The 21,195-nt window shown below is 45.9% G+C and overlaps 2 protein-coding genes across 2 annotated transcripts in view; both read left to right on the top strand.

Annotated features, from left to right (window-relative positions):
* LOC143766870 (uncharacterized) overlaps nt 1–21,195 on the top strand; it is a 512,717-nt gene that overhangs the window by 7,697 nt on the left and 483,825 nt on the right. The gene's annotated exons all lie outside the window — the stretch shown is intronic.
* The window catches only part of LOC143767122 (uncharacterized), a 36,743-nt gene continuing 15,639 nt past the window's right edge, over nt 92–21,195 (top strand). The window contains exons 1-2 of the mRNA XM_077255145.1: nt 92–97; nt 245–335. Coding sequence (XP_077111260.1) covers nt 92–97; nt 245–335 — 97 coding nt within the window. The remainder of the gene's footprint in view (nt 98–244; nt 336–21,195) is intronic.

Genomic DNA, 21,195 nt, shown 5'->3' with positions numbered 1-21,195 from the left:
ACAGGACTGTAACCAAGAAGATCCCAGTGCTCCTCAGGATCATCAGGTAGATGGAGAGAAGGTGTCAGGAGATCTCCCCTATGATGTGTAGATGCCGGTGAAGTTCTTGTGCTCAGTCTTGTTTTATCCACCAGTATTATATGTTTTATACTTGTGTAATGAGAACGGCGGAGATGGCAGGATTAGAGCTGTTCATAGATGTGACTTCTCCATCTGTCGGTGACTTTTACAATATTTGTTTCAGGATGAAGATCTGACCCATATTAATACTACAGAGAGATATGTGAGGGGGGATGAGTGGTGTAAAGAGGAGATTCCTACATATGGCTACCCAGGTGAGTAGTAACCACTAAATGCAGAGAAGTCACAGACTCTTCTCAGTCACCGGCTGTGGCTGCTTTATTGGTGGTGTAGTCCGGCCGTATTACCATGATCACCATTTTGCCTGTAGACCACAACATTATCCTCCACCGAAAAAATGTTCAAATAACTTTGGTCATTGAAAGCCCTTTTCTATAGAACTTACAACCTGGTAGATCCACCTAGCCCCTGGGTTTAGGAGACACTGTTACCTGCCCAGATCTGTAAACTACAAAGCCAAATGACAGCATACGTAGAATGTGCTGACAAGATAGAAAATCACTTGAAGAAAAATATAATGGGCCTGTAAGAGAAAGCGGAGGGTAATGATGGTGTTGGCTTCCTAGAACCCTGAGATCTTATCGGATGAATCTCCCTTCTCTCCCTTCTGTGCTGCTGAATGTGATCATATGGTCCCTACAAGACCAGGTCCAGTCTTTCTGGCCAAACTTCACTTTTATGATCGACAACATTAAATGTGCTGTGAGGCCAAGTGTGAATTTCTGGACAATAACAGAGTTTCCCTTTATCCTGACTTTTCAATTTGTATTAAAACCGACTAACTTCAAGGAGGATTGTGATAATCTACATAAACCCATCACACCGGTGCCATGATATATCTCTGAGCTGTGCGCGGCTGATGGCTGTAATATACATTTATTCCCGCCTGCAGGAGATGTGTTGGCTCCAGCCCTGGTTTCATGGGTTCACTCCACAGCATAAATTACATTGTTTTATCCTAAGAAATTCAGATTACTGCACAATCTCTCTTGAAATGGCGAGCAATATTATTTTCTTTATTTTCTCTAGTTTTCTGGTCGGGATTCATAGTAGCTCCAATGTTCCACTATAAATGAATGCAACTCTGGCTTACTGTTGTGTAATCTGTATTTGTAGTTTTCAGTTAATGAGATTCTCGTGCTCTGGGGCGGGGCTGTGGGCGGGGCTTTATGTGATGCTCTGGGGCGGGGCTGTGGGCGGGGCTTTATGTGGTGCTCTGATTACATATTCATCTGTATTGGCCTATGACAGGTCGCTGATCCCTCACTGACCTGCCCCCCATTTTTACATAATACATATAATAGTGTTGATATTATTGTTGATAATGCCTATAATAATGTGGCTATTGGGAGGCTTAGAAAAAGAATTGCATCCAGCAAAATGGCACTAGCGGCTCCTGTCCAGTAGCATCTATCTATTATTATTATTATTTATTATTATAGCGCCATTTATTCCATGGCGCTTTACATGTGAGGAGGGGTATACATAATAAAAACAAGTACAATAATCTTAAACAATACAAGTCATAACTGGTACAGGAGGAGAGAGGACCCTGCCCGCGAAGGCTCACAATCTATAAGGGATGGGTGAGAATACAGTAGGCGAGGGTAGAGCTGGTCATACAGCGGTTTGGTCGATCGGTGGTTACTGTCTTACTTATAGATGCTACTGCGCAGGCACCGCCATTGACCTTATGATCTGTTATAAGCCAATACAGATGAATATGTAATCAGAGCACCACATAAAGCCCCTCCCACAGCCCCGCCCCAGAGCACAAGAATCTCATTAACTGAACACTACAAATACAGATAAAACAACAACCACAAGACGGATTTCATCACCAGGTATCAGTGTAATCAGTATAACGGCACCGACCTGACAGTGTCTGTAGTTACTGAGCACAATCCTGCTGACAGGTTCCCTATAAGACATCTCCGCTCTGCACTATTATACACAGTTCTCTATAAATGTGTAATATTTCTTCTTGAAACTCATCTGACAGAAAATATTGGAGCTTCCGATAGTTTAGATTGTGAAGTCACCGAGCCCCGTGCTCTAATTACCCCAGAGAGGTTTCACCACTAGCTCCTCATTTATTACTGATGGTTCAGTTTGAGCATTTCAGTAGATGTTATTGTCTATAGTCAGTTTTTGATTACAGTAGTGTCCAGAATCCTCTGATTTATCCTCTTCCCGCAGCCAGTTTTGTGTTCTTGATCAGGTCCCATTTTTAACCCCTTAACCCCTGGAGCTTTTTTCGTTGTCCCCTCTTTCCCAGAGCCATAACTTTTTTCTTTTTCCATCAATATGGCCACGTGAGGGCTTATTTTTTGCGGGACAAGTTGTACTTTTGAACGACATCATTGGTTTTACCATGTCTTTTACCCGAAAACAGGAAAAAAATATTCCAAGTGCGGTGAAATTGTCAAAAAGTGCAATCCCGCACTTGTTTTTTGTTTGCCTTTTTTACTAGGATCGCTAAATGCTAAAACTGACTTCCATTATGATTCTCCAGGTCATTACGAGTTCATAGACACCAAACATGTCTGGTTTTAATGTAATTGGTAAAAAAAAATTCCAAACTTTGCTAAAAAAAAAGAAAAAATTGCTCAATTTTCAGAGACCTGTAGTGTCTCCATTTTTCGTGATCTCGGGTTGGATGAGGGCTTATTTTTTGCGTGCCAGGCTGACGTTTTTAATGATACCATTTTGGTGAAGATACGTTCTTTTGATCTCCCGTTTTTGCATTTTAATGCAATGTCGCAGTGACCAAAAAAAGTATTACTGTCTTTTGGAAAAAATTTTCTCGCTACGCCGTTTAGCGATCAGGTTAATTTTTTTTTTTTGATAGATCGGGCGATTCTGAACGCGGTGATATCAAATATGTGTAGGTTTGATTTTTTTTTTCAATTGTTTTATTGTGAATGGGGCGAAAGGGAGGTGATTTGAACTTTTATTTATTTATTTATATTTTTTTTTTCATATTTAATTTTTTTTTTCTTTTGCCATGCTTCAATAGCCTCCATGGGAGGTTAGAAGCTGGCATAGCCTGAGCGGCTCTGCTACATAGTGGTGATGCTTAGATCACCTCTATGTATCTCAATTACAGCATTCCTATGAGCCCCGACCACAGGGTGGCGCTCACAGCAATCTGGCATCAACAACCATAGAGATCTTCAGGAGACCTGGTTGTTATGTCAACTGTTGTGAATTTGGTTTCTGGGCTCCCCCGGTGGTCACTGGTGGTACTGAACTTGTGTGCTTCATCTCCTCTGTTCACCTGTTTCCATCAGGATGTGGGAGTTTTCTATTTAACCTTGCTCCTCAGTCATTTCTACGCCGGCCAACAATGTTACCAGAAGCCTTTCTGTTGCATGTTCCTGCTCCTAGACTACTATCAGCTAAGTTGGACTTTTAGTCCTAAGTTTGTTTTGCATTTTTGTTCCAGTTCTCTGTCATTGAATATTTCTGAGGCTGGAAGCTCTTGTGAGCTGAAATTGCCACTCTGGTGTCATGAGTTGATATTAGAGTCTTAAAGTAATTTCAGGATGGTGTTTTGAAAGGGTTTTCAGCTGACTGTGAAGTTCCCTTTTCTGTCTTCCTACTATCTAGTAAGCGGACCTCAATTTGCTAAACCTATTTTCATACTTCGTATGTCAATTTCCTCTGAAATCACCGACAATATATGTGGGGGCTACTGTCTGCCTTTTGGGGAAAATTTCTCTAGAGGTAAGCCAGGTCTGTATTTTCCTCTGCTAGGGTCAGTCAGTCCTCCGGCTGGCGCTGGGCGTCTAGGGATAAAACGTAGGCACGCTACCCGGCCACTGTTAGTTGTGCGGTAGGTTTAGCTCACAGTCAGCTCTAGTTCCCATCTTCCAAGAGCTAGTCCTTTTGTATGCTTTGCTACGTTCTCTTGCCATTGAGAACCATGACAGTTTGGCCGGCCAAGGGTTAAAATGATTGGCAGAAGAAAGGAGAGAAAAGAAGTCTGCAGAGAATTTTTTTTTTTTTTTTTTTTTTCTGAGTTTGCTCATTAGTTGATTCACTTGCATCTCTGCTTACTGCAGCCTTCGTCTCTCTCTCCTTCTAATCCTTGAATGGTTCTGATTTCACCTGATAAAAATGGATCAGCAGAGTTTAGCTACAGGTTTGAATAATCTCGCTATGAAGGTTCAAAGTTTACAGGATTTTGTAATTCATGCTCCTATATCTGAACCTAGAATTCCTTTACCTGAATTTTTCTCCGGGGATAGATCTCGCTTCCAGAATTTCAAACATAATTGTAAATTATTTTTGTCTCTGAGATCTCGCTCCGCTGGAGATCCTGCACAGCAGGTCAGGATTGTAATTTCCTTGCTCCGGGGCGACCCTCAGGATTGGGCATTTGCTTTGGCACCAGGGGATCCTGCGTTGCTCAATGTGGATGCGTTTTTCCTGGCATTGGGGTTGCTTTATGAGGAACCTCATTTAGAGATTCAGGCTGAAAAAGCCTTGATGGCCCTGTCTCAGGGGCAAGATGAGGCTGAAATATACTGCCAAAAATTTCGTAAGTGGTCTGTGCTTACTCAGTGGAATGAGTGCGCCCTGGCGGCGAATTTCAGAGAGGGTCTCTCTGATGCCATTAAAGATGTTATGGTGGGGTTCCCTGTGCCTACAGGTCTGAATGAGTCCATGACAATGGCCATTCAGATTGATCGGCGTTTGCGGGAGCGCAAACCTGTGCACCATTTGGCGGTGTCTACTGAGAAGGCGCCAGAGATTATGCAATGTGATAGAATTCTGTCCAGAAGCGAACAACAGAATTTTAGGCGAAAAAATGGGTTATGCTTCTATTGTGGTGATTCAACTCATGTTATATCAGCATGCTCTAAACGTACTAAGAAGGTTGATAAGTCTGTTTCAATTGGCACTTTACAGTCTAAGTTTATTCTATCTGTGACCCTGATTTTCTCTTTATCGTCTATTACCGCGGACGCCTATGTCGACTCTGGCGCCGCTTTGAGTCTTATGGATTGGTCCTTTGCCAAACGCTGTGGGTTTAATTTAGAGCCTCTGGAAGTTCCTATACCTCTGAAGGGTATTGACTCCACGCCATTGGCTAGTAATAAACCACAATACTGGACACAAGTAACTATGCGTATTAATCCGGATCACCAGGAGATTATTCGCTTCCTTGTGTTGTATAATCTACATGATGTGTTGGTGCTTGGATTGCCATGGCTGCAATCTCATAACCCAGTCCTCGACTGGAAAGCAATGTCTGTGTTAAGCTGGGGATGTCAGGGGACTCATGGGGACGTACCTTTGGTTTCCATTTCGTCATCTATTCCCTCTGAGATTCCGGAATTTTTATCTGATTATCGTGACGTTTTTGAGGAGCCTAAACTTGGTTCACTACCTCCGCACAGAGATTGCGATTGTTCTATAGATCTGATTCCGGGCAGTAAGTTTCCAAAGGGTCGTTTATTTAATCTATCTGTGCCTGAACATGCTGCTATGCGGGAATATATTAAGGAGTCCTTGGAAAAGGGACATATTCGTCCTTCGTCATCTCCCTTAGGAGCCGTTTTTTTCTTTGTATCTAAAAAAGATGGCTCTTTGAGGCCGTGTATTGATTATCGGCTTTTGAATAAAATCACGGTTAAATATCAGTATCCTTTGCCACTGCTTACTGATTTGTTTGCTCGAATAAAGGGGGCCAAGTGGTTCTCTAAGATTGATCTTCGTGGGGCGTATAATTTAGTGCGAATTAAGCAGGGGGATGAGTGGAAAACCGCATTTAATACGCCTGAGGGCCATTTTGAGTATTTAGTAATGCCTTTTGGTCTTTCAAATGCCCCTTCAGTCTTTCAGTCTTTTATGCATGACATTTTCCGTGAATATTTGGATAAATTTATGATTGTGTATCTGGATGATATTTTGATTTTTTCGGATGACTGGGACTCTCATGTCCAACAGGTCAGGAGGGTTTTTCAGGTTTTGCGCTCTAATTCCTTGTGTGTAAAGGGTTCTAAGTGTGTTTTTTGGGGTCCAAAAGATTTCGTTTTTGGGGTACATTTTTTCCCCTTCTTCCATTGAGATGGACCCTGTCAAGGTTCAGGCTATTTGTGATTGGACGCAACCCTCTTCTCTTAAGAGCCTTCAGAAGTTTTTGGGCTTTGCTAATTTCTATCGTCGATTTATAACTGGTTTTTCTGATGTTGCTAAGCCGTTGACTGATTTGACTAAGAAGGGTGCTGATGTTGCTGATTGGTCCCCTGCTGCTGTGGAGGCCTTTCGGGAGCTTAAGCGCCGCTTTTCTTCCGCCCCTGTATTGCGTCAGCCTGATGTTACTCTTCCTTTTCAGGTTGAGGTCGACGCTTCAGAAATCGGAGCTGGGGCGGTTTTGTCGCAGAAAAGTTCCGACTGCTCCGTGATGAGACCTTGCGCGTTCTTTTCTCGTAAATTTTCGCCCGCTGAGCGAAATTATGATATTGGTAATCGGGAGCTCTTGGCTATGAAGTGGGCTTTTGAGGAGTGGCGTCATTGGCTTGAGGGGGCTAGACATCAGGTGGTGGTATTGACTGACCACAAGAATTTGATTTATCTTGAGTCTGCCAGGCGCCTGAATCCTAGACAGGCGCGCTGGTCGTTATTTTTCTCTCGGTTTAATTTTGTGGTTTCTTACCTACCGGGTTCTAAAAATGTGAAGGCGGATGCCCTTTCTAGGAGTTTTGAGCCTGATTCCCCTGGTAATTCTGAACCTACAGGTATCCTTAAGGATGGAGTGATATTATCTGCTGTTTCCCCAGACTTGCGACGGGTCTTGCAGGAGTTTCAGGCGGATAGACCTGATCGTTGCCCGCCTGGTAGACTGTTTGTTCCGGATGATTGGACCAGTAGAGTCATCTCGGAGGTCCATTCTTCTGCGTTAGCTGGTCATCCTGGAATCTTTGGTACCAGGGATTTGGTGGCTAGGTCTTTCTGGTGGCCTTCCCTGTCGCGAGATGTGCGAGGTTTTGTGCAGTCTTGTGATGTTTGTGCTCGGGCCAAGCCTTGTTGTTCTCGGGCTAGTGGATTGTTGTTATCTTTGCCTATTCCGAAGAGGCCTTGGACTCACATCTCCATGGATTTTATTTCTGATCTCCCTGTTTCTCAGAAGATGTCTGTCATCTGGGTGGTGTGTGACCGTTTCTCTAAGATGGTCCATTTGGTCCCCTTGCCTAAATTGCCTTCCTCATCCGAGCTGGTTCCTCTGTTTTTTCAAAATGTGGTTCGCTTGCATGGTATTCCGGAGAATATCGTTTCTGACAGGGGAACTCAATTCGTGTCTAGATTTTGGCGAGCATTCTGTGCTAGGATGGGCATTGATTTGTCTTTTTCGTCTGCTTTCCATCCTCAGACTAATGGCCAGACCGAGCGAACTAATCAGACCTTGGAGACTTATTTGAGGTGTTTTGTGTCTGCGGATCAGGATGATTGGGTTGCCTTTTTGCCCTTGGCGGAGTTTGCCCTCAATAATCGGGCTAGTTCTGCCACCTTGGTGTCTCCTTTCTTCTGTAATTCGGGGTTTCATCCTCGTTTCTCTTCCGGTCAGGTGGAGTCTTCGGATTGTCCTGGAGTGGATGCTGTGGTGGAGAGGTTGCATCAGATTTGGGGGCATGTGGTGGACAATTGGAAGTTGTCCCAGGAGAAGACTCAGCAGTTTGCCAACCGCCGTCGTCGTGTTGGTCCTCGTCTTTGTGTTGGGGACTTGGTGTGGTTGTCTTCTCGTTTTGTCCCTATGAAGGTTTCTTCTCCTAAGTTTAAGCCTCGGTTCATCGGCCCGTACAAGATATTGGAGATTCTTAACCCTGTGTCCTTTCGTTTGGACCTCCCTGCATCTTTTTCTATTCATAATGTCTTCCATCGGTCATTGTTGCGCAGGTATGAGGTACCGGTTGTGCCTTCCGTTGAGCCTCCTGCTCCGGTGTTGGTTGAGGGTGAGTTGGAGTACGTTGTCGAGAAGATCTTGGACTCCCGTGTTTCCAGACGGAGACTTCAGTATCTGGTCAAGTGGAAGGGCTACGGTCAGGAGGATAATTCTTGGGTGACAGCCTCTGATGTTCATGCCTCCGATTTGGTCCGTGCCTTTCATAGGGCTCATCCTGATCGCCCTGGTGGTTCTGGTGAGGGTTCGGTGCCCCCTCCTTGAGGGGGGGGTACTGTTGTGAATTTGGTTTCTGGGCTCCAACGGTGGTCACTGGTGGTACTGAACTTGTGTGCTTCATCTCCTCTGTTCACCTGTTTCCATCAGGATGTGGGAGTTTTCTATTTAACCTTGCTCCTCAGTCATTTCTACGCCGGCCAACAATGTTACCAGAAGCCTTTCTGTTGCATGTTCCTGCTCCTAGACTACTATCAGCTAAGTTGGACTTTTAGTCCTAAGTTTGTTTTGCATTTTTGTTCCAGTTCTCTGTCATTGAATATTTCTGAGGCTGGAAGCTCTTGTGAGCTGAAATTGCCACTCTGGTGTCATGAGTTGATATTAGAGTCTTAAAGTAATTTCAGGATGGTGTTTTGAAAGGGTTTTCAGCTGACTGTGAAGTTCCCTTTTCTGTCTTCCTACTATCTAGTAAGCGGACCTCAATTTGCTAAACCTATTTTCATACTTCGTATGTCAATTTCCTCTGAAATCACCGACAATATATGTGGGGGCTACTGTCTGCCTTTTGGGGAAAATTTCTCTAGAGGTAAGCCAGGTCTGTATTTTCCTCTGCTAGGGTCAGTCAGTCCTCCGGCTGGCGCTGGGCGTCTAGGGATAAAACGTAGGCACGCTACCCGGCCACTGTTAGTTGTGCGGTAGGTTTAGCTCACAGTCAGCTCTAGTTCCCATCTTCCAAGAGCTAGTCCTTTTGTATGCTTTGCTACGTTCTCTTGCCATTGAGAACCATGACAGTCAATGCACCGATGACCTCCGATCATGTGGCGGGGGTCACCGGTGCGCTCATTTCTAGCCGTAGGGCCAGAAGCATTTGTTAAATGCTGCTGTCAGCATTTGACATCAGCATTTAACTAGTTAATAGTGGCAGGTGGATCTCGATTCCACCTGTCGGTACTGCAGGCATATGTCAGCTGTACAAATCAGCTGACATGTCCCGGCTTTGATGCGGGCTCACTGCAGGAGCCCGCATCAAAGCAGGGGATCTGCCATCAGATGTGCTATTCCATCAGATCGCAGAAAGGGGTTAAAATCTGACGTGTGTCACTTTATGTGGGGATAACTTTGGAATTATTCACAATAGATAATAGAAAACAAATGGATCTTACAAATTATTTTCCAGCTTCTCACAATACCCTACATACGATTGTACACTACTCTCTGGGCACATGGCAGTGTTCAGAAGGGAAGGAGCGCCATTTAGCTGTTTGAATGCAGATCTAGCTGGAATAGTTTGCAGACACAATGTATTAAGATCACTGTTCATGGTCAACTGGCAGCTCAAAAGATATCCACCATGAATATGCTTGGCACTATCTTCTCTGCTTTCCATATCCCAAGGATTGCCTTGCTCAGCGCCCTTTAACACCGTTACATGGATCTGGACTTACACTGGGACTCCTAGGCTTGGACCATGGTGTTACCTGCTATTCTGCGGTGTTAGATGGCAAGAAGAATAGTCAGGTAGCTGTGACAGAACCGGAAGGACAGAATACAGAATCAGAAGACACAAGAGTAGTCAGTAAATGGGCCACTTTCACAACAGGAAACAAATGCACAAGCCGCAAGCTGAGCACAGAGGACTGAACCAGAGGAGAACAACGCTGTTTCTGGCAGGTTCCGGCCATGTGCTTTGAGCTTTAGTAGGGTGTGGTGCTTTCCAATTGGCTGAAGTAGGGAGCAGATTACTCCAGCTGGACAGCAGGAACAGATCCCAGATGAGATTGGAAACACCATATGCAGAAGCCCTAATATGTTATGATCCGGTGGCCTAGGAGCAGCATGAGACGTACTCTGGAGAAGGTGGTACCTGTACTGACCACAGACCCTGAACTTAACACTGCAACTAGAAGTAGCCGTGGAATGTACCTAACACTCCCTAGACATCTCGACACAGCCGGAGGACTAAATACCCCTAGAGATAGAAAAGGGAAAACTATCTTGCCTCAGAGAAAATCCCCACAGGATAGACAGCCCCCCACAAATATTGACTGTGAGAGGAGATGGAAATAACATACGCAGACTGAAATCAGGATTTAGCAAAGGAGGCCGCTTCTGCTTAATAGAAAGGATAGGACAGAGCACTATGTGGTCAGTATTAAAATACTAGAAAATATCCACCACAGAAAATACAAAATCTCCACATCTAACTAAAGATATGGAGGGTATGTCTGCATCTCCAGAGATACCAGCTTGGCTGCACAAGTCCTTATACAGACCAAGCTGGATAAGACAAAACATGGAAATGAACTGAACAATAAGGCCCACAGCATGTGGACTGCAAAAAACAAAGCCAGAACTTATCTTTGTTGAAATGAACAGCAAGCAGGAGAGACCAGGAAGAGATGTGAATCCTCCAGGAACAATGGACAACTGGCACTGATTAAAGGATCCAGCAAGACTAAATAGCCCAGTCAAAATTGCAAAAGGCAGAGCACCTGATGAATGCTGCTATCCAAAAACAGCAGCGCTACCACTTATAACCACCGGAGGGAGCCCAAGAGCAGAATTCACAACACTAATATGACTAAATGACAGAAAATTAGAATAGTTGAAATCCCCATAAAGTGATTCCATTTTTATAAATTAATTCACGGAGGGTTATAATCTATACATATGTGGTCAAAATTGTTGGTACCCTTCGTTTAATGACAGAATAAAGCACAGTGGTCACAGAAATAACTTGAATCTGACAAAAGTAATAAGAAATAAAAGATCTATGAAAATGAACAAGTGAAAGTCAGACATTTATTTTTTTTTTACATTCTGTGGAAGCATGGTTGAAAAGCAAACACATGAAATAGGCCTGGACAGAAATGATGGTACCCCTGAAAATAATGTGACAAAAGGGACATGATAAATTGCGGTGTGTCCACTAACTAGCATCACGGGTCTACAGTCTTGGAATCAGTGAGTGGCCTGTATATAGGGCTGAGGAGGTTAGAAAGAAAATGATAGACAAACATGTTAAAGGTAAAAGTTATAAGACCATCTCCAAGCAGCTTGATGTTCCTGTGACTACAGTTGCACATATTATTCAGAAACGTAAGATCCATCGGACTGTAGCCAACCTCCCTGGATTTGGCCGCAGGAGGAATTTTGATGACAAATCAATGAGACGGATAATACGAATGGTAACAAAAGAGACCAGAAAAGCTTCTAAACAGAATAAAGGTGAACTTCAAGCTCAAGGAACATCAGTGCAAAAATAAACATGGCACTCAAAATGATGAAAGATAAGGAAATGTCATTTATTTTGCATCCAGACAAAAACAGAAGAAATAGCTGAACGTTTTCGGTCTCACATTGGACCTTCATCAGAGCATCTTGCTGGTTCAGAAAGATAAGACAGTGTGCTTCAAATAAGCTTGAAGGATGATAAGAGGAAAATGCCTGAATGCTATTTAAGGAGGCAAGATTAAATGTGGTTAAATTAAATGTAGCGCATCCACAAATAGCGACTGCCGTCGCTGTGGTAGAGTACTGGATGCTGCGTGGGGAATCAGAATTCAGTTCAGCATGTCCTTTATAGGTAATTACTATCGCTGTGACCAAGTGCTGGTTGCTATATATGTAGATCAGATTATGTGCAGCGCATCCATGTGAGGCGAATGTGGTCGCTGATTTAAAGTACTGCGTGTGTTGAGGTCCTGGGAGCTGGACAGGAGGACTTCATCATTTTGAGTGTCAAGTTTATTTTTGCTTAGATTACGGGTTGATACCCTACTTGAGCACCAACCACAAGTCATTTTTTGTTGAGTGCCTTGTCGTTCTCTACTTCAAGGAACATCAGTGTCAGATCGCACAATCCATCGTTGTATGAGTCAAAGTGGACTTCATGGGAGACGACCAAGGAGGACACCATTGTTGAAAAAAAATAATAAAAAAGCCAGACCGGAATTTGCCAAACTACATGTTGACAAGCCACAAAGTTTCTGGGAGAATGTCCTATGGCCAGATGAGACAAAAATTGAACTTTTTGGCAAGGCTCATCAGCTCTATGTTCACAGATGGAAAAATGAAGCAGATCAAGAAAAGAACACTGTCCCTGCTGTGAAACATGGAGGAGGTTCTATTATGTTCTGGGGCTGCTTTGCTGCATCTGGCACAGGGTGTCTAGAATCTGTGCAGGGTACAATGAAATCTCAAGACTATAAGGGGATTCTAGGGAGAAATGTGCTGCCCAGTGTCAGAAAGCTTGGTCTCAGTCGCAGGTCATGGGTCTTGCAACAGGATAATGACCCAAATCACACAGCTAAAAACACCCAAGAATGGCTAAGAGGAAAACATTGGACTATTCTGAAGTGGCCTTTTATGAGCCCTGACCTAAATCCTATTGAGCATCTTTAGAAAGAGCTGAAACATGCCGCCTGGAAAAGGCAACCTTCAGACATGAGACAACTGGAGCAGTTTGCTCTTGAGGAGTGGATCAAAAATACCTGTCGAGAGGTGCAGAAGTCTCATTGACAGTTACGGGAATCATTTGATTGCAGTGATTGCCTCAAAAGGTTGTGCAGCAAAATATTAACCCTTTCACACCTGGGCCTGTTTTTGCACATTTTTTTATTTCTGACCAGTGTCACTTTATGAGGTTATAACTCTAAAACAGTTCAATGAATCCTGGTGATTCTGAGACTGTTTTCTTTTGACATATTTTTCTTTATGATTGTGGTAAAGTTTCTCTGATATAACTTGCGTTTATTTGTTAAAAAAATGGAAATTTGGCGAAAATATTGAACATTTCACAATTTTCAAAATTTTTATTTTTATGATCTTAAATCAGACAGTCTTAGCACACAATAGTTAATAAATAACATTTCCCACATGTCTACTTTACATCAGCACAATTTTGGAAATCATTTTTCTTTGTTAGGAAGCTATAAGGGTTAAAATTTAACCAGCAATTTCTGATTTTTACAACAAAATTTACAAAACCATTTTGTTTAGGGACCACCTCACATTTGAAGTGAGTTTGGTCAATATGACAGAAAATGTCCAAAAGTGACACCATTCTAAAAACTGCACCCCTTAAGGTGCTCAAAACCACATTCAAGAAGTTTATTAACCCTTTAGGTGCTTCACAGGAATGAATGGTATACGGAAGGAAAAAATAAACATTTACTTTTCTTTCACAAAAATTTTCATTTAGACCTAATTTTTTTTACTTTCACAAGGGTAGCGGGAGAAATTGGACCCCAAAAGTTGTAGTGCAATTTGTCCTGAGTATGCTGACACCCCATATGTGGGGGTAAACCACTGTTTTGGCGCATGGCAGAGCTCAGAAGGGAAGGAGCGCCCTATTGGAGAGCAGATTTTGCTGGAATTGTTTGTGGGTGACATGTCACATTGTCAGAGCCCCTGAGGTGCCAGAACAGCATAAGCCCCCAAAAGTGACTGCATTTTACACAATACTTCCCTGAATGAATTCTTCTAGTGGTGCAGTGAGCATACTGACACCACAGCTGTTCCATAGAAAATTATACCATTGGGCAGTGAAGAAAATTAAATTTTTACCACTAAGATGTTGTTTTAACCCCAGAATTTACATTGGTAAACAAGTAGATATGTAAATGTCACTACACCCATAGATGAATTCGCAGAGAGGTGTCATTTCCAATTCCCAGAGGGGTGTCATTTCCAAAAATGGGGTCACTTCAGGGGGGATTCTGCTGTTATGGCACTTTGGAGACCTGCTAAGGTCTCATGCCTCATTCCTCTCTTGGAACATACACAACATCTTCTCTGGGGATCTTTCTTGTTTCAGTTGCTGGAATGAGTGCAATAGAATGTCGCTCAGTGAGTCATCTGACATCTTCAGATTGTAAAGGATTGACGGGGACATTTTCAAAAACAAGAATTTCAATGACCTTTTCCTGATAATCAAGGAAAGTATCTGCATTTCCGGCTTTTTTCAGTAACACAAAAGAATTATATGAGGCCACCTGAAACAAATGACAATTTTTTTTTACCAGTTATATGATTTTCTTGATACCTGGTATGGCTGTAGAACCTAATCTGCGAGGTCCACACCCCCCATATATTTGTTGTAGTCAATGACAGACACAGGTTTTGGAGTAGTGGATCCCTGTTGTCCGCTGTGGCCCTTGTGGCATCTGTGTGGATCGAGCTCAGGATAAAAATATCTCAATCCTTAGGCTAGGTTCACATTGTGTTAGCGCAATCCGTTTAGCGCTAGCGGATTGCGCTAACGCAATGTATTTTTAGAGGTCGCGTTTAGGGGTCGTGTTAACATCCCGAGGCGCGCCACAAAAGAACGGCAAATCGCTAGTGCGAGCCGAAAAAGGCACGCGCTAGCGATGCGCTTCAGGCAGAAAGAACATTGCTGTCAATGGGTGCGCTAACGGACCCGTTGCACGGCGTTAATTGGGACATTTTCGCCGTGCAACGCTGTCCGTTAGCGATCACCCAATAACGCAATGTGAACCTAGCCTTATTCTTAAGGGCAAGAAGCTCTCCATTGCGTAGAGCTCCTGACTGCCCCTTTCGGAACTTTTCATTGACCAATGATTGTGGAAACCCCTGATGGTTTTTGCGAATGGTCCCATAAGCCCCCATGTTATGTTCAACCAGACTTTTAAATGGGGGCATGCTGGTGTAGTAGTTGTCAACATACAGATTGTAGCCTTTTTGTAAAAATGGAGTTATCAGCTTCCAAATGATTTTTTCAGATGTCCCCAGCTAAGTAGGGAATCCTGGGGGGTTTAGTTGGCTATCTTTCCCATCATAAATGCGAAAAGCTGATGTGTATCCGGTTGAACTTTCGCACATTTTATAGAGCTTTATTCCAAACCTTGCCCTCTTAGAAGGAATAAATTGCTGAGGTGCAGTCTTCCTTTGAATTTTACAAGGGACTCCTTAATGGAAATGTTATCTGTTGGGGTGTAAAGCTTTAAGAACTTTTCTGTCATAGCCAAACCAGAATCTCAATTTGCAGACACTGCGTTTCGGGGTACTGCCCCTCGTGAGTGCAAAGCGGAGATCTGGTTTGGCTGTGCGAGAGGCGGCAGACCGTTATCCAAGAAGTATCGTTTCTCCTTGCGGAGATCGACATGCTAAACATGCCGAGATGAGGAGGCTTAAAGCCGCAATGCTCTGAGGAATCTCGCACAGCCAAACCAGATCTCTGCTTTGCACTGATGAGGGGCAGTACCCCGAAACACAGTGTCTGCAAATTGAGATTCTGGTTTGGCTATAATCCTAAGTCACGTGACAAGGTGTTAGGTGTCGAGTTCCCGCCTCTGCACAGGGGGAATCTCGAACCACCTCCGCTGCGGTGTCCCATTCTTCTCCAGCCGCAGTGGAGCCTGCTCAGCAGAGATGTCCGTCCCTGGGTCTGGCTCAAGCTGATACTGTGCGGCTGGTTACAGCTGCCGCCCCAGGTTCAGCCTTTGTAACCAGCATTGATCAGCGGTGAGCAGACGTTCCAGGGACTAAGTCCTGCATTTCATCTACTGAGCATGCCCATGGGACCATCTCTCATTGGACTTCGGAGGTCACATGCTCAGGTCCTGTAGCGGCTCCGATTGGACCACTAGGAAGGTTCTGGAAGGCTACATCTATAAAAGGCTCGCAGGGCAGCTCGGCGCTAGTATAAATCAGTACTTGTGTGTGTCTGTGGATGTATGCCTGTTCTGGTGAAAAGCTACGAATCATTCCCATCGGCTGTACGCACTCTGTGCGGCTATCTCCTGTTGCTCCTGCCAACCATCAGTGTAAGTTGGGAATTCCCGCCTGGTCCCAGCATCTGACTCTGGGCGTCCTCAGGCGCAGGCTCAAAAGCCACCGAAGGTCAGAGCGGGATCAACCAGCAGCATAGTGGGGGTGAATTGCAGGGATCCCACTAGTATCCATTTGCTGCACCCTGTGTCTGGTAACGGCACAGCGCTCCCTTTTTTCTCGGCGACTCTGTGAAGCAACAGAGTTCGCTCCTATACAGACCGGGTGACGGAACCCGTGTCTATTCTGGCGTAGTACCGCCATATAGTGCCGCCATTTACTAGCAGCAGGTCCCACTCCTGCACGGTGGACCCCGGGCTGCGAACGCACCTTTACTATCATTATATTTACTCGGTGCATTCCGCCAGCCCTAACAGTATACTAGCGCCAGGGTCTGGTTAGTAATGGCGGACGAACAGCGACTGCAGTGGTACATCCAGCAGCTGGAGGGCAGGTTGGCGGCTCTCGAGCGCACCTCAGCTGTGGATGTTACCGCAGTTGCTGTTCAGTCTGCTAGCTTGGCTGCAGCTTGTTTGTCCACTGCCACACCTGCGCCGATATTATCCCATCTCCCGTTGCCAGACAAGTTTGCTGGTGACAGTAAGCTGTATCAGGGATTCGTGAGCCAGTGTGCAATACATCTTGAGTTCCTGGCTGCACGTTTTCCCACGGAGCGGGCTAAGGTGGGATTTATTATATCCCTTCTGTCGGACAGGGCGTTGGAGTGGGCTACGCTGCTGTGGGAGCGCAACGATCATGTTGTGCAGAGTGCTCTGCGGTTCTTGAGCACTCTGAAACAGGTCTTTTTGGGATATCGTGTCACCCATGATACGGCGCTCCAACTGCTGGCATTGACTTAGGGTTCGTCCATGGTCAGCCATTTTGCTGTCCACTTCCGGACTTTGGCATCTGAGCTGGAGTGGCCAGATAAAGTCCTCATCCTTGTATTCTGGAGGGGACTAGCTGACTATGTGAAGGACACCTTGGCCACTAGGGAGATTCCTGCCACACTGGAGGAGCTAATAGCAATATTTACCCGCATCGACCTCCGTTTTAACGAGCGAAGGTTGGAGCGAGCCCAGTGTAGGCAGAGGTTTCGGCTGGCTCCCACCTTCACCAAACCTCTGGAATCCCCAGTCCATGCGCCTGAGCCACATAAGACCATGGAGGTGACACGAGCGAGGTCTAAGTCTTGACCGCTCGTGCACTCAAGGTCTGTCCTGTCTGCCAGCAGTCGGGACATTATGCCAAAAAATGTCCCCAGTGGTTGGGAGAACGTCAGCGTCCAGTGGTTGTAGGAGCAGGTACACTAGACACGGCGACGTTTTCCTCCAAATTGTCCTTTAAGGGGACAATTACCATAGGCCCATCCACTCATACGGTAGAGCTTTGCGTGTATTCCGGGGCGGAGGGCAATTTCATGTCTTCTGCCTTCGCCCAATGGCACGCAATACCCCTGGTGATGCTCGCCAAACCAGTGACCGTACGAGTGGTGAAAAGGTCGACACTGCCCTCACAGATAACACATCAGACCATCCTGTTTACTCTTTCTATGTCGCCATCCCATCAGGAGATTATCTCTTTACTTGTCATTCCCAAGGGAATTGATGAGGTCCTGTTAGGGATACCTTGGCTACAGTTCCACTCCCCTTATATTGAGTGGTCCACCGGGAGAATATTGGGATGGAGTGAGTCTTGTGGGGTTAGATGTCAGAGGGAGTGCGTTCAGGTTGCTACTACTGAGGTACCCGCAGATCTTTCCTCTCTCCCCAAGTACTATTGGCCCTATGCGGACATGTTCTTCAAGAGGGCTGCGGAGACCCTTCCACCTCACCGCCCCTATGACTGTCCTATTGACCTCTTGCCTGATGCTGAGTTTCCCCGGGGTTGAGTCTACCCGTTATCTCTCCCGGAGACGGAGGCAATGTCTCAGTACATCCAGGAGAATCTGGCAAGAGGATTCATTAGGAAGTCAGTGTCACCCGCAGGGGCTTGGTTCTTCTTCGTGCAGAAGAAGAACGGAGAATTACGTCCCTGCATAGACTACAGGGGTCTTAACGCCATAACCGTTAAGAATAAGTACCCTCTGCCACTTATATCTGAGCTCTTCGATAGGTTGCGGGGGGCAAGGGTATTTACTAAGCTCAATCTGAGGGATGCTTACATCCTGATTTGCATCCGTGAGGGGGACGAATGGAAGACGGCATTTAACACCAGGGGTGGGTACTATGAATACCTGGTGATGCCCTTCGGGCTCCTTAATGCTCCTGCCGTTTTCCAAAACTTTGTGAAAGATATCTTCCGGGATATATTCCGGGACAAGCCTACAACCTGCAGTAACCACCGATCGACCAAACCGCTGCATGACCAGCTCTATCCTCACCTACTGTATTCTCACCCATCCCTTGTAGATTGTGAGCCTTCGCGGGCAGGGTCCTCACTCCTCCTGTACCAGTTGTGACTTGTATTGTTTAAGATTATTGTACTTGTTTTTATTATATATCCCTCCTCACATGTAAAGCGCCATGGAATAAATGGCGCTATAACAATAAATAATAATAATAATAATATGCTCACCATCTCGGTCGTAGTCTTTCTGGATGATATTCTCATCTGCTCTCCAGATATAGACTCCCACCAGAGAGATGTTTGCAAAGTCTTTGACCTCTTACACCCCTCCCCTCTATGCCAAGTTGGAGAAGTGTGTGTTTGAGCAGGAGTCCTTGCCTTTCCTGGGCTATATCATCTCCGCCCGTGGGGTTGGCCATGGATCCTGCCAAGCTACAGGCTGTGATGGACTGGCAGGAACCCCATTCTCTCAAAGCGGTGCAGCGCTTTATGGGGTTCATCAACTATTATCACCAGTTCATTCCCCACTTCTCAACCTTGGTAGCTCCCCTGGTTGCCCTCACCAAGAAGGGAGCTAATCCCAAATTGTGGTCAGAGGAGGTCTCCAAGGCCTTCCTCTCTATCAAGTCACACTTTGCTAGCGCTCCCATTTTACATCGCCCTGATGTCGATAAACCATTTATCATGGAGGTGGATGCCTCTTCTGTCGGTGCTGGAGCAGTCCTCTTCCAGAAGGATGCTGAAGCTTGGAAGCATCCTTGCTTCTTCTTCTCTAAGACCTTCCCACCGGTGGAGAGGAATTATTGCATCGGGGACAGGGAGTTGCTAGCCATGAAGTTGGCCTTTTCGGAGTGGAGACACCTCCTGGAGGGGGCTCGCTATCCCTTCCAAGTATTCACCGACCACAAAAATTTGGTATATTTACAAACCGCGCAGCGGCTAAACTCTCGCCAGGCCAGATGGTCCCTGTTCTTTTCCCGGTTCCACCTCACCCTCCATTTTCTCTCCGGGGAGAAGAACATTGGTGCCGACGCGCTCTCCCGCTCCTTATTGTCATCAGAGGAGGAGGAGCCTTGGCTTATTGTCCCTTCAGAGAGCCTGAGAACTGTGGCCCCGGTTTCGCTAGAGTCTGTGCCTCCAGGCAAGACTTTTGTTCCACCTAATTTGCGACCGTAGGTTCTCTCTTGGGCCCACTCCTCCAGGGTGGGTGGACATTTTGGGACCAAGAGGACATCTGAGCTCCTGGCGGGGACGTACTGGTTGCCGCATTTGGCCCGTGACGTCGGAGACTATATTTGGGCGTGTGTCTCCTGCGCCAAGAATCGGTCTCGGCAATGGCCTGCTGGGCTACTTTACCCAAGTCTCGTAGCTGCACCATTATCTGGGTAGTCACCGATCATTTTTCCAAAATGATGCACTTGGTGCTTCTTCCATGGCTACCTTCTGCACGGGCCTTGGCGGTGTTGTTTATTAAGCATGTTTTCTGTCTACATGGTATGCCAGACAAAATTGTCAGTGACTGGGGTCCCCAGTTTGGGTCTACTCAGCATTGAGCTGATTCTCTCTTCAGCGTATCATCCCGAGATGAATGGGTTGGTAGAGAGGGCCAACCAGACTCTGGTCACATACCTGCGACATTTTGTATCGGCCAGCCAGGATAACTGGGCATCCTTGCTACCATGGGCGGAGTTTGCACTGAACAACGCCGTAGCCGACTCCACTGGTCAGACTCCATTCCTCCTTAACTACGGCCAGCATCCACGTGTCCCTATGCCCATGCCCGTGTCATCCACCGATTCTAGGGTGGCAGACTGGGTGGTGAAGGCACGTGACATTTTGGACCGCACAATGGATGCCATCTGGGCCTCCAAGGAGAGAATGAGGGTCTCCGCCGATGCACATCGGCACCCCTCTCCGACCTTTGCTCCTGGCGACTTAGTGTGGCTCTCCGCCCGTAACATCAGGCTACGAGCTGAGTCCACTAAATTTGCGCCTCTCTACATTGGTCCCTTCAAGGTCCTGGAACAAGTCAACCCTGTGGTCTATCGGTTGCCCCTTCCTCCACGCCTAGGTATCACCGACACCTTTCATGTGTCCCTCCTAAAACCCGTTCACATGTCCCGGTTTTCTGAGTCATCTGCCGGGACATCGAGCTCATCCACGGACGAGTATGAGGTGAATGCTATTGTTGGGTGTAAGGTGGTATGTGGCAAAAAATTCTATTTGGTGGATTGGAAGGGTTATGGCCCAAAGGAAAGGTCCTGGGAGCCTGCTGAGCACATTCGGGCTCCTCACCTCATTGCTGCCTTCGAGCGTAGTGAGGTCCAAGGAGGGGGGTTAATGTTAGTTGTCGAGTTTCCGCCTCTGCACAGGGGGAATCTTGAACCACCTCCACTGCGGTCTCTCATTCTTCTCCAGCTGCAGTGGAGCCTGCTCAGCAGAGACATCGGTCCCAGCATCTGGCTCAAGCTGATACTGTGCAGCTGCCGCCCCAGGTTCAGCCTTTGTAACCAGCATTGATCAGCGGCGAACAGAGGTTCCAGGGACTAAGTCCTGCTTTTCATCTACTGTGCATGCCCATGGGACGACCTCTCATTGGAGTTCGGAGGTCACATGCTCAGGTAGCCTGTAGCGGCTCCAATTGGACCACTAGCATTGTCCTGGAAGGCTACATCTATAAAAGGCTCACATGGCTGCTCGGCCATGCGCTAGTATAAAGTACTTGTGTGTGTGTGTGTGTGTGTGTGTGTGTGTGTGTGTGTGTGTGTGTGTGTGTGTGTGGATGGTAT

This window comes from Ranitomeya variabilis, chromosome 4, assembly GCF_051348905.1.
Source record: "Ranitomeya variabilis isolate aRanVar5 chromosome 4, aRanVar5.hap1, whole genome shotgun sequence".
Classification (NCBI taxonomy): Eukaryota; Metazoa; Chordata; class Amphibia; order Anura; family Dendrobatidae; genus Ranitomeya; species Ranitomeya variabilis.
Note: the sequence above shows the minus strand (reverse complement) of the source record. Positions and strands in the feature narration are given on the sequence as shown.